At 55.6% G+C, this 17627-nt stretch overlaps 1 protein-coding gene across 1 annotated transcript; it reads right to left on the minus strand.

Moving 5' to 3' along the window:
• Positions 1-13790: 13790 nt before the first annotated feature.
• On the minus strand, positions 13791-16308 carry MRPS23 (mitochondrial ribosomal protein S23). The gene is made up of 5 exons (XM_064394795.1): positions 16151-16308; positions 15898-16062; positions 14807-14884; positions 14592-14715; positions 13791-14140 (listed from the first exon to the last, which is right to left on the minus strand). The coding sequence occupies exons 1-5, from the start codon at positions 16201-16203 to the stop codon at positions 14018-14020; spliced, it is 543 nt and encodes a 180-aa protein (XP_064250865.1). The 5' UTR covers positions 16204-16308; the 3' UTR covers positions 13791-14017.
• Positions 16309-17627: the final 1319 nt, after the last annotated feature.

Below are 17627 nucleotides of genomic sequence, written 5' to 3' on the forward strand. Positions count from 1 at the left end.
TGGCATTAATCCCAGGGCAGGGTGGGCACTGCTCTCCTGGCATTAATCCCTTTCCAGGCAGGGTGGGCACTGCTCTCCTGGCATTAATCCCAGGGCAGGCAGGGTGGGCACTGCTCTCCTGGCATTAATCCCAGGGTAGGGTGGGCACTGCTCTCCCAGCATTAATCCCTTTCTAGGCAGGGTGGGCACTGCTCTCCTGGGCATTAATCCCTTTCCAGGCAGGGTGGGCACTGCTCTCCCAGCATTAATCCCAGGGCAGGGTGGGCACTGCTCTCCTGGCATTAATCCCTTTCACAGGCAGGGTGGGCACTGCTCTCCTGGCATTAATCCCAGGCAGGGTGGGCACTGCTCTCCTGGCATTAATCCCAGGGCAGGGTGGGCACTGCTCTCCCAGCATTAATCCCAGGGCAGGGTGGGCACTGCTCTCCTGGCATTAATCCCTTTCCAGGCAGGGTGGGCACTGCTCTCCTGGCATTAATCCCTTTCTAGGCAGGGTGGGAGCTGCTGTCCCAGCATTAATCACCTTCCCGAGGCTCTGCAGCCAGGACACACCAATTAATCAGCAGCATATCAGCCCTGCAGCCCCTTTGTGTGGGTCCCTTCCCATCACAGCCAGATAAGATTATCAGCCAGGAGCAAGACACCCATCGAGCTACACCTGACTGGAAGAATGGGATTTTATTTTATTTTTTTATTTATCCCCCTGTCTCAAAGATGAGCTGCTTCTTGTCTTGTCAAACCACATCCTTTTCTTGAAAGAGCCAGCTTTAAGAATCCAATTTGTCAAGCTGGACAATCATTTGAGAATCCATAAAAAGCCTCGGTGACTTTATCAAAAAAAATAAATCAGAAGGTTTTAAATGGTAACTGAAAGGGATTTGAAAATAGGTTGAGTGGCCTACATCAATTAATCTTCAGAGAGCTGGGGCTTTGTGAAGCTGGAGTGGCAGAGAAGTGTCAAAAACTAGTTACTGGGCTGGAGGAGATGGAAGTCATCGATATTCCTCCTCTCCTTTTCCTCTTTTCCTCTTTCTCTGCCTCCTCAGAACACAGAGAGGCCACGTCCCCGTGCCCCTGGCACTGCCAGGCTGGGCAGGGCTGGGTGCCCAGGCCGGGAGGGGCAGCTGGCCAGGGCCACTCTCCCCTGCTGGGGTTTTCTGCTGTTTTTCCACTGTCACTGCTGTCAGCGGGCACCCCAGGGACAGGGACAGCCCCTGGCAGGACCACGGGGCTCTGCTGGCACGCACAGGTGGCTCGGGGGCCCCGAGGGACAGTGGGCACCCAGGGAGGGACACTGGGGTGACATAGGAATTGTAATTCAGAAGTTAATTTAGTTTAGAAGTTCCCTTGAGTCAGGGGCACCTGGGGATCCCCAGCTCCACGGGCAGGGAGGACAGAGGGCACAAAGCCAGAAATGCTCCCAGTGCAGCCTCGGGGCCAGGGCACAGCTCAGCAAAGCAGCAGAGACCTCGGGGCTGGCAGGGCTGGAGATGCAGGAGCTGGGAAAGGAGGGATCCCAGCAGGAGCCAGTGCCTGGAGCCCCCACCCGCTGAACCAGGGACAGAACAGAGCCCCAGGGGCCACCCCCAGGGGACACTGGATGGGAACAACGGGATGGACAATTTACCTTGAAAGTGAAGAGCCTGGGAGGAATCAGGATGAAGGGAAGGGAAAAGGAAAAAGGAAAAAGGAAAAAGGAAAAAGGAAAAAGGAAAAAGGAAAAAAGGAAAAAGGAAAAAGGAAAAAGGAAAAAGGAAAAAGGAAATGAAAGGGAAAAAGGAAATAGGAAATAGGAAATAGGAAAAAGGAAAAAGGAAAAAGGAAAAAGGAAAAAGTAAAAAGGAAAAAGGAAATGAAAGGGAAAGGAAAAAGGAAAAAGGAAAAAGGAAAAAGGAAAAAGGAAAAAGGAAAAAGGAAAAAGGAAAAAGGAAAGGAAAGGAAAGGGAAAGGGAAAAGGAAAAGGGAAAAAGGAAATGAAAGGGAAAGGGAAAAAGGGAAAGGGAAAAAGGAAAAGGGAAAAAGGAAAAAGGAAAAAGGAAATGAAAGGGAAAGGGAAAAAGGAAATAAAAGGAAAAAGGAAAAAGGAAAAAGGAAAAAGGAAAAAAGGAAAAAGGAAAAAGGAAAAAGGAAATGAAAGGGAAAGGAAAAAGGAAAAAGGAAAAAGGAAAAAGGAAAAAGGAAAAAGGAAAAAGGAAAAAGGAAATGAAAGGGAAAGGGAAAAAGGAAAAGGGAAAAGGAAATGAAAGGGAAAGGGAAAGGGAAAAAGGGAAAGGGAAAAAGGAAAAATGAAAAAGGAAAAAGGAAAAAGGAAAAAGGAAATGAAAGGGAAAGGAAAAGGGAAAAAGGAAAAGGGAAAAGGGAAAAGGGAAAAGGGAAAAAGGAAAAAGGAAAAAGGAAAAAGGAAAAAGGAAAAAGGAAAAAGGAAAAAGGAAAAAGGAAAAAGGAAAAAGGAAAAAGGAAAAAGGAAAAAGGAAATGAAAGGGAAAGGGAAAAAGGGAAAAGGGAAAAGGAAAAAGGAAAAAGGAAAAAGGAAAAATGGGAAAGGGAAAGGAAAAAGGGAAAGGGAAAGGGAAAAGGGAAAGGGAAAAAGGGAAAAGGGAAAGGGAAAAAGGGAAAAGGGAAAGGGAAAAAGGGAAAAGGGAAAAGGGAAAAGGGAAAAGGGAAAAGGGAAAAGGGAAAAGGGAAAAGGGAAAAGGGAAAAGGGAAAAGGGAAAAGGGAAAAGGGAAAAGGAAAAAGGAAGGGCCACGCTGCCATGCTCTGGGATGTGAGGGGCTCCAGATGGCTCTGCAGTTTAGTGCAATAAAAAATTTAATCTGACAGGCAAGTGTGGGGCTGGAGAATAATAATAAGACAAATAATTTCCTTAAAAAAACCCGAAAGGAATCTAACAGCTCAAAGACATCTTCATTTGCTGCAAAGAACAGAGACCACGGGTTATTTACTGCAGCTGGGAGCACATTCACGAGCTCTCAAACGCTATTTTGTTGCAGAAATATAATGTAAGGACACTTTCCTCCCTCCCAGCCGGGGGAAATGGATCTGACTTGGACCTTGGCCAGAAGGGCTGCAAGTCCGGGCTCTGAAGCGAAGGTGATAACTTCACCAATTAAATATGGATGTGATTTTTCCCCCCTCTCCTCCCCTGGAATACTTCTGCACTGCCATTAGGTGATGATATAAAGACACAGGCCTCCTGGTGCAGCTTAATTGCTCCTATACAGAAAAATGATGAGCTCCATTGCTCTGCACCGGGCTGCTGTGGCTACTTGCTGCCTTATTAATAGGTGAGAGCGACGTGTGTTTAATTCTCCTGCCCCAGGAAAAGCAGGGAGGCAGCAAAGCCCTGCTCAGCAAACACCTCAGCAGTGCTCAGCTGCTCCACTGAGCAGGAGGGGCTGAGCACGGCGTTTCTGTTTAATCACACACTTAAACCTTTGCTGAGGCGATGCTCGGTGCAGGGGAGGCAGGATGCACTCCCAATTAAGTGATCTTTTATTCCTACATCCGCGTGTTTTTCTTTTTTATTGATACACAGCACGGTAAATCCTGGGTTTTGCAATCTGCTGCTCAATGATTTTTAGTCCAGGGTGAAGCCTGGGCAAGCTGAGGGCCAGGAAAAAGCTGGTTTATTAATGAGCATGGACCTCAGAACAGGCTGGGGGCAGAAGAGGCTCTGGGACATCTTCCCCTGGGATGGGGAGGGGGCAGAAATCACCTTCAGCACACAGGGACAAGCAGGGACACTTGCTTAGAGTGAGCAGGAGGGACTCTGCAGGGCAGAACACGAGGAGATGGAAAGGTGACCAAAGGATGCTGCCTGATATTTAATATATTATCATGATTATCACAGAACCATGGAATGGTTTGGGCTGAAAGGACCTCAAAGCCCACCCAGTGCCACCCCTGCCATGGCAGGGACACCTCCCCCTGTCCCAGTTTGCTCCAAGCCCTGTCCAGCCTGGCCTTGGGCACTGCCAGGGATCCAGGGGCAGCCCCAGCTGCTCTGGGCACCTGTGCCAGGGCCTGCCCACCCTGCCAGGGAGAATCCCTTCCTGATATCCACTTTCACCATTGTTATTCAGCCTTTGGGAAAGCAGTATTGCCGCAGCTCCTCAGCCTTTACCTCCTCAGCACCACCGAGTCTCTCCTAAAAATCCACATTTGCCTCTGCTTTCCAACAGCGCCTCTAGGAAGAAGCTTTTTTAAGGGAGAAGAAATTGGGGAGCAGGAAAAGCAGGCGGGCAGGGGCTCCCAAGGTCGAGTTTCACCCCCAGAGGCTGCGGGGGGAGGGAGCCGAGCAATTGATGGCAAGGGGAAAAGCTGGAGCTACAAATGGCTTGAGAAAAGGCGTGATGAGATGTGACTGCCCTGGCTGCTGGGACCGCGGAGAGCGAAATGGGAAAAGACCACCTGGACGAGGAGAAAATGCTTCTGATTGCTCGGGGAAAATCGGAGTTAAAGATCATTGGAACGGACAAGGCAATCTGGCGGCGGCGGCGCTGGGATTGATTCCAGGGCGAGGAGGGGCATCCTCGGCCGGGGGACACGGGGGGGACACGGGGGGACACGGGGGGGGACACGGGGATCCCGCCACCCCAGCCCTGCCACCCCAGCCCGGGGGGAACGGGGCTCCCCCTGCCCAGCCCCGGGAAGCAGGAGGGAGCCAGACCGAGCTGGGGAAGCACAATTTAGGGGTCGCACAAGTTTTTGGGTGGGAGAGGCCCCCGCATCTCCCCCCCAGTCCAAGGCCCCAAGTGATGCTCTGTGTCCCGGGCTGCGGGTTCGCACAGCCGGAGGTTTTCTAAGGGTTGTGCAAAGGTTACCGCCCAATTAACGCGCCCAATTAACGCGCCCAATTAACGTGCCGGAGCAGCACCAGCCCTGCCTGCCTCATCTCCAAAGCTGAGGCCCCCCACACATCTGCACTGACCCCTCAGTCCTGGAGCACACCGCGGGGCCACGGCACAGATGGAGAGAACAACAACGATGCGCTCATTTCCTCTGGCCTGGGCGTTTTTAAGTCATCCCAGCCCAGAAATGAGGCAGCGTTGTGCATGACAGCCTGTTGGGCTGCAGCCACACGTCCCGGGGGGAGCACCGGGCAGGCCGGGACCAGCACTGCCCTGCTCCAAGGTCACAGAATCACAGGATGCTTCGGGCTGAAAGGGACATTAGGGACCATCTACTCCCAGCCCTCTGGAACTGCCGGGATTCCTCCGTGGGAGGGAGGAACGAGGGCACAGACTGACCCAGCTTCCTCTCCCTGATCTGCCTGGCACCTCCGAGCTCCTGGGCACCGGAGCCCGGCAGGATGGAGATTTGGTTTGCTTTTGGTTTGCTCTGGGTGCTGACCAAACCTGCAGCAAACAGGCACCAGACACATTTCTTCAGACCCTTCTCACGTCATTAATTATGCCTCGGGTTGCTAAACACCAGCAAATTAGGATGATTTCCTTCCCAGCACCACCAGCCTGAGGTTTGCTACTCCCTTTCTCTCAGGTCTTGCATTTATGGATGATTTCCCTGCCAGGCTTGCCCTGCCTGCTCACAGCTTCCAATCCACCCTTATTGCAGCTCCAAGTGCTCCGCTAATTCCTCTCCTCGTGCTGCAATTTCACATTCCCAAATACCGGGAGTAATGGCAGCGGCGCTTCCAAATTAAATGAGCCAGGAGGAAAAACATTGGGAAACGTTTGCAACCGAGCCTCTGTGGTTTGAAGGGCGTTTTAAAGGCAGGGAATGTAACCTGGCTCCTGTGGATGTTCACGAGGATTTCACCATGAGAAGTTGCAAACTTGGGTTGGAGCAGAGCAAAGAAAGGAGTTAAGAAGGTGTGACTTGCTTTTCCAACCCTCCCAGTGTCCCACAGAGCAGGGCTGGTCATCTTGGCTGTTTTTTGGGGGGCTGGAGAAAATAAAGAGCCATCAGCAGCAAAAGATGGAACTCAAATAACCTTTTTAACCCAAGGAATTGCAAAACCAAGCACATTTTTTAAAAGCTGCTGTTCTGGAGAGCCCCCCAAAAGAGGCACATGGAAAGCACCTGGAGAAGAGGCTGTGGCACTACAGAAACCCCCCTGGGCCCCCCATGTGCCCACCCTGCCCCTCAGTGCCAGGAAGGAAAACAAACAGCAGCAGAGAGCAGAAAACTTTCAGTCTCTGTGCCGTTAATTATGACCTTACTTTGCACAGAGAGCCTGTCACTCAGGCGCCGGTAATGGATAGTTTCCATTTCAATCCTCCCTCCACCCCATTATCTTGTATAAAATTCAGCCAGGCCGGTGATGGATTGATAAGGGTGGCTCGCTCGGAAGGGCTCCCATGCACACCCAACTTCTGTGTCTCTTTGAATATTTCAGCCCTTTGAGATCTTCATTTCACATTTCGATTTCCTGTGGCACAGTGGATTTATCTCGGTCACCCAGGTTCCCTCCGAGTCTCTCCTACAGCCCCTGCACTCGGAGCTGGGGAAATGCAGCCCTGGTCCCGAAGGGAAATCCAGCGCTGGCCCGGCCAGGGCAGCTCCAGCCGGGCTGGAAAAGCGCCTGGGGCTCCCTGCGGAGCCGGGACAGCGGGACAAGGACAGAGGGACAGGGACAGCGGGACAGGGACAGCGGGACAGGGACAGCGGGAGCGCCCGGGCTGTGCCAGCTCCAGCCCTGCCGCGGAGCCGGGCTCAGCTCACCACGCGGGGATGTGTTTTACCCCCACCAAAACACGGATTTTTAAACATCCCAACAGCAAGGAGCAGAGAGAGCATCGCACGCTGCCAGGGGAAAGGCAGCCCGGCAGCGCTGCCCCGCCGGGGAGGAGATGGGAGCGCTCGAACCGAAATAAAAGCGAATATAAACCAGCAGACAGGTAAAGGCGAGTCACCTTGGCGCTGCCGTGCCGGCGGAGCGCCGAGCGCGGTCAGGCAGCACCCCCTGGTGCCACACCGGCACCGGGATGGAGACGGGAACACTGCCCGGGAAGGATGGAGAGACGGGAAAACTCTGCTCGGGAAGGATGGAGAGACGGGGAAACTCTGCCCGGGAAGGATGGAGAGACGGGGAAACTCTGCCCGGGAAGGATGGAGAGACGGGGAAACTCTGCCCGGGAAGGATGGAGAGACGGGAAAACTCTGCTCGGGAAGGATGGAGAGACGGGAAAACTGCTGGGGAAGGATGGAGAGACGGGAAAACTCTGCTCAGGAAGGATGGAGAGACGGGAAAACTGCCCGGGAAGGATGAGAGACGGGAAAACTCTGCCCGGGAAGGATGGAGAGACGGGAAAACTCTGCTCAGGAAGGATGGAGAGACGGGAAAACTGCTGGGGAAGGATGGAGAGACGGGAAAACTCTGCCCGGGAAGGATGGAGAGACGGGAAAACTCTGCTCAGGAAGGATGGAGAGACGGGAAAACTGCCCGGGAAGGATGAGAGACGGGAAAACTCTGCCCGGGAAGGATGGAGAGACGGGAAAACTCTGCTCAGGAAGGATGGAGAGACGGGAAAACTGCTGGGGAAGGATGGAGAGACGGGAAAACTCTGCCCGGGAAGGATGGAGAGACGGGAAAACTCTGCTCGGGAAACCTGGAGAGACGGGGAATCACTGCCTGGAAAGGCTGGGGCTCTTCCCCGCTCTCCCCGCAGGGAAGCCCTGGGGGATGCCCCGGGTGGAGATCCCGGTGGATATCCCGGGTGATGCCCCCCTGGATGCCCCGCAGAGCCAGCACAGCTCTCCTGCCCCGCTCCCAGCACCAAGCCGCTGCTCTGGGACCGTCCCCGTCCCTCCTGCCGGGGGCCAGGAGCTGCAGCACCAAGGGAATCCAGGGATTTCCCTCCTGGGGAGCAGCTCTGGTTCACGGACAGCTCGGGTCCCCTCCTCTCCCCAGCTCTTGGGGTGATTTCCCCCCCAGGATCAAACCCAGCAGCAGGGCACCCAGTAAATACGTCTGCAGAAAGGTGATTTATCTCCAGGGGAAGCCATGGAAATTCCCAAACGCTCTTAAATATCCATTTTCTGGCTCTAAACCATCAGTAAGTTGCCAGCTGGGGAATGCATTTGTCTGCTCCCCTCTGTGTATTTTCTGCTTTTCATTATAATTTGCTAAATAATACATTACAAGGAGTTATTTATCACACTCAGCCCCTTCAGGATGCCTCCTCCATGGCGGGGAATTTCACCCATAAATCACACACACAAATACCTGCTGGCCTGGCTGCAGGTTTAACCCTGCCCCAGCAGCTCCCAGCTCTGCTGAGAGCCACCACGGGATTAAATCACAGCCAGCCCGGGGAAAAGGGACAAATTCCAGCACTGGGGAGTGACCAGGGAGGCACAGCACAGCCCCAGAGCTCCTGGGGACTGTGAGCACTGAGCTTGGCAGGTTGTCACTGCTGGGAAGTGAGACAAGGACAGTGCTCATCTTCAGCAGCAGCACCAGGAGGGAAAATTTATGATCCCTCCTTTCCAAGTCACTGTACCCCTCCCTTTGAAACAAATTGGTTTGCAAATGTGGATTAATTTAACTTCACACCGTCTTAAATCAACGGTATCTGGGCCCACAGATTGGGAAAATCAAGGCATGGAAGGGAAAATTTAAAAAAAGCAGAAGTAGGAACAAAACCCTCTCTCTGTGCTTTAACTACAAAATCATCTTTCCTCATTAGCAGCTAATCAGAACTACCAGAGGGGAAGAGATTACAGACAGGGCGGAGAGGGGAGTAACTCACAGAAATACAGACATCAGAACAGATTTTCATTTATTTACTCATTTATCACAGTGAGTCACAGGCTTTGAGTTCATGAGTCTGCATTAGCCTTGCAGGATTTTGGGATGCAATCTCCAAAATCTCAAAAGTGAACAGGTCACAGCCACGTGCCACCTCAGGAAGGAGAAAATCAGCACTTTGGGGCTGGTCTGGGGAAGTCTGAGATTGCTTTTCCTGCTGGATTAGAAGGAACACTCACTAATCTTCCCTCGCCAGCTCCTAATCTCCCCGGGAGCCCAGATGCCTTATCTGAAACTCGCTCCGTGGAGAGCAGCCGGGCTCTGGGGTGGATTCCAGCGGCGCTGGGAGCCAGGGCAGGGGTGCCAGGGCAGCCGAGGTGCCCCAGGGTGCCCGTGCTGAGCGGGGCTGCCCCGGAGCCAGGCTGGTGATGGGCAGCCCCAGCCCCAGACCCGGCTGTTTGCTCCTTCACTGAGCAGCTCCAGAGCCAGCCAGGCTCCCAGGGCCAGGGCTGAGCCCTGCAGCCCCCAAAATAAACCACCAGCAGCCCACGGGCTTTCTTCCCCTCCTCGTTTTCCCCCAAAATTATTTGCAAGAAGCCAAGAGCTGTGTTTACTCCAGGCAGGGGAGGTCTCACTTCAAGTTTTCCTTTCTCTCCTTAGTTCACCCCAGCTCTGCAAAGCGAGGAGAGGCTCCCACACCCGAGCAGCACCCAGACACTGCCCTGGGCTGGCCCCGGGTCCCTGCGGGTCACAGCAGCCCCGGGATGTCCCAGCAGGGCTCTGCCTGCCCTGAGCATTCCCTCCGGCGTTCCCAGCCCTGCCCGCGCCGGGAAACGAGGAACACGTTTTTAAATAAGAGGAGGAAATGGTGTCTTTGTGTCAGGCGAGTGGAAGAAATCCAGGACCAAGAGACTGCAGAGCCTTTCCACTTCAGACAGCAGGTGCTCTCCAAGATGTGGTTATGGCAACAAAATAAATGATGGATAATTGCTTTTGTGACAACTTGCCAATTAAATTAGACTCAGCAGAATAACATAATGACAATTTGTTATGCTCTGGTGGGCACTAACACACCAATCATAATTAAATGCTATGACTGAAATAGAATGCTGCTGTACACAGGAATATATAACCCCAATTCCCTCCCAGTGAAACATTATAGGTTCAGACTTGATTTCAATTTCTGCAGGATAATAGCATTAGCGCACATCAGAATGAGCCGGCAATATGCAGAGAGGCGGCGGCAGCAGCGCGGGGACACACAGAGCCAAGGGCAGCCGGGCCACCGGGACCCCCGGCAGCGGGGACAGCCCACAGCACTGCGGGGAGGGGGACACGGCAGGGGCCGGGCTCGGGGCAGCCGGGGGGAGCGACACCGGCCCCGGGCAGGGACACCGGCCCCGACACCGGCCCCGGGGCAGGGACACCGGCACAGACACCGAGGCCACAGGGGTTTCTTGGGGCAGCATTTCCCTCCCTGCCAGCAGAGCAGCCCCTGGCAGCCAGGCTGAGCTGGACACGACACAGCCTGGCCCTCCTGCAATGATTGCCAAAATGTTCATCACGTGCACGGCTGTGCCCAGAGTGAGCTCCCCGCACAGCGGGGTCCCTCGGGGGCTCAGCCCCTCCAGCTGACCTGGCTGCCACCAGAACTGACCAAGGAGGGGGTCAGGCCCTGCCAGGACTCGACATTCACTGGTGAAACAGCAGCAGCTCCATCAGCCACTGCTGAGCTCAGCCCGCTGTTCTGTTTGCTCTGACCCTCCTGCCCTGCACCTGACACAGCCCAGAGCTCTCAGAGCAGGAATTTCTGTGCCACGGGCATTGCTGGTGCTGCAGAAGCAGAACACTGCAAAAAGCACCTAACCAAACTAATGAAAAAGCCCCAGTTTAGAGCCAGAAGCAGGCAGGTGGCAGAGCTGACACTGCCCAGGTCTTGCAAAGCAGAGCCACTCCTGTGCCATCCCCTCCCCAGGGTGGATCAGCCAGAGCCAGCACCCTGCTCTGATCCCACAGCCATTTTCCTAGCAGATGCAGATTTCTGGAATATTCCAAAGCTCAAAACAGGGCAGGTTTGAAGACCAGATGTGTGTGTTCAACAGGGTTGGGCAGAGGCAAATCCCAGAGGATTCCACAGAGCAGCAATGCCAACAATTTTATATCTTATTTGGAGCCATGTTCTTTAAACACTAAACCATTTATTATCTGCCTCGGTGAAGCTTGGCACTGGCAAGGTCAGATCACCTGTTTTTCCAGCAAAGCTGATGAATTATTTTGGCTGCTCCAGACATTAGACCTGATCCTATTAAATCCTTAGCTCCCCTGCCCTCAACACATAGCAGCAGATAATCCACGACCCAGGAACACGTGAGGGGGCTGAGCAGGGCTCTGGGAGCAGCTGCCCGGGGGTTAAAACAGAGCCCGAGCTCAGAGCCTGGCTCTGCAGCCCTGACCCGTGGGACTGCAGCTGTTTGTTCCAGCAGGACACCCCTGCGTTGTTTGGGTGAACATCGGTGCAAGGAGTGCTGCAGCATCCCTGGGAGGGTCCTGCAGTCCCCCCTGCACCAGCGCTGCTGCATTCTGCCAGAGGGCAGGCAGCTCTGCACCCCCAGCCCCTCAGCCCCCGTTTTTGGGAGCTGGCTCTGGGCTGAGGAAGGCGTCCCTGCCCGCTCCCCCTGCAGCCTGGGGAGCCAGGGCTCCGTGTAAGCGATATTCGGCATTCACCGTCCCCGAAATAGCCCGGCAGGCAGCGGCAGGAGCTGTCCCCGCGGCGCAGGAGGGGTCACCGGGCAGAAACCAGCGCTCCTGGGGACACAGCGGGCCGCAGGGCTCCTGGGCACGGGGACACAGCCCGGGAAGCGCCGGAGCAGCCTCTGCCCTGCCCGGGGCAGCAATCCCCGCAGTCCGGCATCCCCCGGGTGCATCCCCCGGGTGCATCCCCCGGGTGCATCCCCCGGGTGCATCCCCCGGGTGCATCCCCCGGGTGCATCCCCCGGGTGCATCCCCCGGGTGCATCCCCCGGGTGCATCCCCCGGGTGCATCCCCCGGGTGCATCCCCCGGGTGCATCCCCCGGGTGCATCCCCCGGGTGCATCCCCCGGGTGCATCCCCCGGGTGCATCCCCCGGGTGCATCCCCCGGGTGCATCCCCCGGGTGCATCCCCCGGGTGCATCCCCCGGGTGCATCCCGGGGAAGCCGCGGTGCCTTTCAGAGATGCCCTGCTGGAAGCTGGGGCTCGCGGCCGGCGGAGCCCGGCGAGGCGGCGCTGCCCGCCCCGGAGGTCCCGGGGCCGCCGCTCGGTGCCGGGAGCGCGGAGCGCGGCTCCCACCTAGCGGGGAGCGCCGGGGACCCCCAGAGCCGGGAAAACGCCCCCACGGTGACAAACCCCACCCCGGCTGCTGCCCACAACTCGTTAATTAATTTCCCGCAGCTCCAGCAGGTCCCGAGCATCAGCACCGCGCTCCAGCCCGGCACACGCGCCCATCCAACGCTGCTCAGACTCGCTGGTTTAACTGGTTTAACTGGTTTTATCCGAACCGCACCGAATGCTCCGGCTCGCGTCCCTGACCCGGTGGGATCCCCGCCACCCAGCAGGCACCGCAAATCCAGGGTGCGGAACGTTCCAAGGGCTCCTCCATCAGCCACAGCCCACCCTGCCCGGGGAGCGCTCCCGAACCGCAGCTCGGCGCGGCTCCTGCTCCCCCTCCCTCTCCCTCTCAAACACAGGGTCCCGCACAGATTCCAGGCTCTCCCGCACGGATTTCCAGGCTCTCCCGCACGTTTGGCCGCGTACCTGGCTCGGAAGGTCGGGGTGAACTCGGCAGCGCTGCAGAACTGCTGGGGCAGGAGCAGGACAGGGCACGGAGGGCACGGAGCAGCCCCTGCCCCTCACAGCCACGGCTCCCTGCCCTCCCCTGGCCGGGTTTGGCTCCCCCAGCACGAGGCAATCACCCCAAAACCCCTCAGCTGTGGCCACGGTAATTAACGAGCTGCAGCTGGGCCCCATCACCTCCCCAGGGGCAGGAACAGCCCCTGAGGGGTCCCAGCTCACCCCCCCAGGCCACAGCTGCCCCCGAGGGCAAACCCAAGGGGGTTGACTTTTTTCAACACAAAATTAAACCAATTCCAGCGTTCTCCTCACCTGCTCTGGGCAGCAGCTCGTTCAGGGCACGGCCCAGGGCTCTGAACTCGGTGTTGTTGCTGGAGCTGGAAATGGGGCAGTGCTAAAACACAGGGACTGCTGCTCTGGGTTCAGCTCCTCCACAAGAGCAAAACTGGGAGTGAAGTTTGACCTTCCAGGGGTAACTGGGCAATTCTGCTGCAGTCACAGCACCCAGCAGTGAACCCAGGCACAGAAAGCAGAGCAGGCATTTCACACCCTGCTTTTCACTGTCCTGCACCTCACCCACAGCAGCAGCACCAAACCGGGCACGGAGGGAGGGAGGGGCTGGCACCACTCACACCTCTGACTGGGCGTGCTGCCAGCCCGGGATGCTAAAAATCACAAACGAAAGGAAAACAACAACAACAAAAAAAAAAATCACAAAAAAAAAAAAAAAAAAAAAAAACCAACCACAACAAAACAAAAAAAAAACCCCAAAAAGAGAACCCACAAAGAAAAAGACACAAAACAAACTGTTTGTTTTCCACAGAGCCTGACCAGAATGTTCAATGAAAGATCAGCCAGGATGTGCAGGCACGGGAAGAGCTCCCCACTAACCCCAGGAAGGCTGGCTGTTATTTTTGTCCGTGCCAGAATTCCAGTGACTGCTCCTGAGCGGCATCACCTTTCTCCCAGCATCCCCTTTTCACACTTCCAGGGTGCCAGTTTCATCAGGAGCCACTAAAATCTGCAGAGCTCCCAGTTTCCTGGTCCTGCCACACCTGAATTTAAGGAAATGATGAGCTGGGAGGAGCACACTACAGCACTCCATCCATAAATAGCTCCTTTCTCCATCAGCTATAAAAAGATGACACTTCAGACAGCTGCTGGAACACATCAAACAGGATCTGCCCTCCCCCAGCAGGAAACATCCTCACCAACACTCTGCACACCAGACACCCGAACAGGCAGAACTCCCAGTTTTTAAAGAAAACGTTTTAATTTTCCACTTTTACACTCGGTGTTTTCCAACTCCATCGCAGAAAACAGTGGTGAGCACTAAAAGAAAATAAGATTTCCTGTGACTTTATCCCTGTGGAGCTGGACAGAGGGGACCACGTGTGCCATGGGGGCACCAGGCCCTGCTCCTCAGGGAATGTCCCCAGGGAGGGCTGGAGGTGGCTCTGGCAGGTGACAGGCTGTCAGGAGGGACAGGGCCCCTCCCTGTGTGTCCCTGCCAGCTCTGGAGGCTGCTCCCCGTCCTTCCTCTTCTCCTGCAGCTCCCGCAGCACGGCCCGGGGCGGCAGGGCAGGGTCCCTGGAGGCCTGCAGGGAGGACAGGAAAGCTCCCATGGAGCAGGGGAGAGCTTCTGAAGGGTGACACAGGGAGCAGCAGCCCCTGTGTGTGCAGGAGGAGTTTCATTCACAGCACAGTGTCCCCAGAGAGGCTGCTGGCCTCCAAATTCAAAATACAAAGTTCCAGATGCTGCATACAGATGCACCACGGATTATTTGAATGACTACCCAATTTCATCTCCAGAAAAACACCTTTTGGAACCCCCCCAAGCCCCTCAGCCTGTTCATGGCCCACAGGAAAGCTTTCTGTGCACAGCCAGGACATTTTGAGACAGATGAAATGAGGATTTCATCTCCCAGCACTGAGGAAAGCTTTCTGTGCACAGCCAGGGCATTTTGAGACAGATGAAATGAGGATTTCATCTCCCAGCACCGAGGGCTGGGAGTGTTCTCCCAACCCCTGTGGCTGTTCAATACTCACTCTATCCACCCCTCTCCTCTGCAGAAGGATCCCACTGGCCAAGAGGGCTTTTCCTGTTTCTTCAAACAGTTTCTCCTCCTCAATTTTCCCTTCTTTCTCCAGCTCGTTGTATTTCTCAACAAACCTGCATGGCAAAGTTGGTTTTGACACTCAGAGGTGCTCCCAGACCGAAGGGGAGAAGAGCCTCAGGGACGTTCCTGGTTCCATTATCTCACCTCTGGCAAGTGGACTTGAAGTTTAACTGGGTCAGGTCGAAGGGCTTGGGGCCGTTGCCATAAACTCTGTAGAACCTCCTGCTCACGAAAGGAAACTGTGGGTCTGCAGCTGAACCAAGGGGGCAGCAGCAGAGCAGGGCCAGAGGAGCCCCCAGCTCTGCTGGGAACAGGGCAGGGCACAAACCCGCCCTGGTTCATGAGAAAAACACCCTGGTTTATGAAAAAAACCCTGATTTATGGAAAAAACACCCTGGTTTATGAAAAAAACCCTGATTTATGAGAAAAAACCCCTGGTTTATGAAAAAAACACCCTGATTTATGAGAAAAACACCCTGGTTTATGAGAAAACGCACCCTGATTTGTTAAAAAAAATCCACCCTGATTTATGAGAAAATCCACCCTGATTTATGAAAAAGTTCACCCCGATTTATTCCAAAAACCCACCCCAATTTAATCAAAAAACACCCTGATTTATTTTTTAAAAATCCTAATTTATTAAAAAAACCACCCTGATTTATTCCAAAAACCCACCCCGACTTAATCACAAAACCACCCTGATTTATTAAAAAACTCACCCCAATTTTTTAAAAATACCCTGATTGATTTTTTTAAAAATCCCCATTTATTAAAAAAACCACCCTGATTTATTAAAAAAAAATTCCTGATTTATTAAAAAACCCTCCCTGATTTATTAAAAAACCCACCCCAACTTGTTAAAAAAACCACCTTGATTTATTCCAAAAAACAACCCCGATTTATCCCAAAACCACCCCCATTTATTTTAAAACACCACTCAGATTTATTCAATTAAAACCCCACCCCAATTTATTAAAAAAAAAACCACCCAATTTATTAAAAAACCACCCCAATTAATAAAAAATCCCCACCAATTTATTTTTTAAAAAAAAGAAATTATTTACCCCAAAAATCCACCCTGACTTATAAAAAAAAAAAAAAAGAAAAAAAAAAAGAAAAAAAGAAAAAAAAATTTAAAAAATTTTAAAAAATTTTTAAAAAATTACCCCGAAGCCCCCCGGTCCCCCAGCCCCGGTCCCCCAGCCCCGATTCCCCAGCCCGGTCCCCGCACGCACGCTCGCACGGTGTCCTCCCGGTAGAGCACGGCGCCGATGGGGTCGCGGCTCCGGTAGCGCGGCCGCGGCACGCGGTACACGGGCTCGCGCAGCGGCGGGAACGCGGCGTACACGTCCAGCCACAGCGGCTTCCGCAGCAGCCCGCTGCGCACCAGGCTCCGCGCCCTGCCACAGGCGACAGGCGGCTCAGGGGGGGCTCAGCGGGCCGCGCTCACCGCCAACCGGCTGAGCCCCGGCTGAGCCCCCCGCGCACCGGCTGAACACGCTCCCGATCTTCTGCGTGCGGCTCCCGGCCGTGGCGGCCATGGCGGCCCCGCCGGAGCGGCCCCGCGGCTGCCGCGCACCCGGAAGCGGAACCGGAAACGGAACCGGAACTCAGCCGGAACCGGAGCGGCCGCCAGGGCGCGCGGCCGAGTGCCGAGCGGCGGCGGGAGGAGGAGTCAGGCAGCGCCAGCCGATGGCCGAGCCGGGTGGCCGCCATGCGTTTGGCGCTGTCGCGACAGACGGGAGCGGCCCCGGTGTGCCCCGACAGCCTCGGGCCGGCCCGGGCAGCGCCAGCAGCGCCCCAGGCTCGGGGCAGCCTCGTGTGTGCTGGTGCGCTGTCACAGAATGGCTGGGCGCACGGATGTGTGCCGCCGCTGTGCCTCACGGACACCCCTCAGTGCCATCCCTCAGTGCCACCCCTCACGGACACCCCTCAGTGCCACCCCAGAGTGCCACCCCCTCAGTGTCCTCCACTCAGTGCCACCCTCACAGACACCCCTCACAGACACCCCCACAGTGCCACCCCTCAGTGCCACCCTCACGGACATCCCCTCAGTGTCACCCCTCAGTGCCATCCCTCAGTGCCACCCCTCACGGACATCCCCTCAGTGTCACCCCTCAGTGCCATCCCTCAGTGCCACCCTCACAGACACCCCTCACAGACACCCCCACAGTGCCACCCCTCAGTGCCACCCTCACGGACATCCCCTCAGTGTCACCCCTCAGTGCCATCCCTCAGTGCCACCCCTCACGGACACCCCTCAGTGCTACCCCCACAGACACCGCCACAGTGCCACCCCTCACGGACACCCCCTCAGTGTCATTTCTCAGTGCCACCTCTCACAGACATCCCCTCACACACCCCCCCTCAGTGCCACCCCACAATGCCACCCCTCAGTGCCACCCTCATGGACACCCCCTCAGTGCCACCCCTCACAGACATCCCCACAGTGCCATCCCTCAGTGCCACCCCAGAGTGCCACCCCCTCAGTGTCCTCCACTCAGTGCCACCCTCACAGACACCCCTCACAGACACCCCCACAGTGTCACCCTTCAGTGCCACCCTCACAATGCCACCCCTCACAGACACCCCCTCAGTGCCACCCCTCAGTGCCACCCCTCAGTGCCCTCCCGGGCCCGGGCAGCCCCGCTGGTCCTTGTCACAGAACCTGAGGAAAAGCCTCCAGGTTCAGTGGGTCCTGCAGCTCCTGGGCTGGGGCTCACCCGGATGGAGAGGGGACAGCGGGGCCCACATGAGGGGACAGCGGGGCCAGCCTGAGGGGACAGTGGGATCCACACCAGGGACATGGGGTCAGCACAGCACCAGCCCTGCCCGGGGGCTGCCCCATGGCCGGAGCCCACCCTGGGCAGCCCCACAGACAGAGTGACCCCAGAAAATCCCAGTGTGTGTTCCCAGCTCGCTGTGTGAGCTGCAGCAGCCCCAGTGTGACCCCAGGGATCCCAGT

Source organism: Passer domesticus, chromosome 19 (genome assembly GCF_036417665.1).
Source record: "Passer domesticus isolate bPasDom1 chromosome 19, bPasDom1.hap1, whole genome shotgun sequence".
In the NCBI taxonomy this organism is placed as follows: Eukaryota; Metazoa; Chordata; class Aves; order Passeriformes; family Passeridae; genus Passer; species Passer domesticus.

What these genes read in the sequence shown, in the direction of transcription:
- MRPS23 (XM_064394795.1), bottom strand. Translation starts at nt 16,203, where the DNA reads ATGGCCGCCACGGCCGGGAGCCGCACGCAGAAGATCGGGAGCGTGTTC. An exon ending in TTCAAGTCCACTTGCCAGAG is followed by an intron (nt 14,716 to 14,806) that starts GTGAGATAATGG and finishes TTTGCCATGCAG; the next exon opens with GTTTGTTGAGAAATACAACG. An exon ending in AGAGGAGAGGGGTGGATAGA is followed by an intron (nt 14,141 to 14,591) that starts GTGAGTATTGAA and finishes TCCTCCCTGCAG; the next exon opens with GCCTCCAGGGACCCTGCCCT.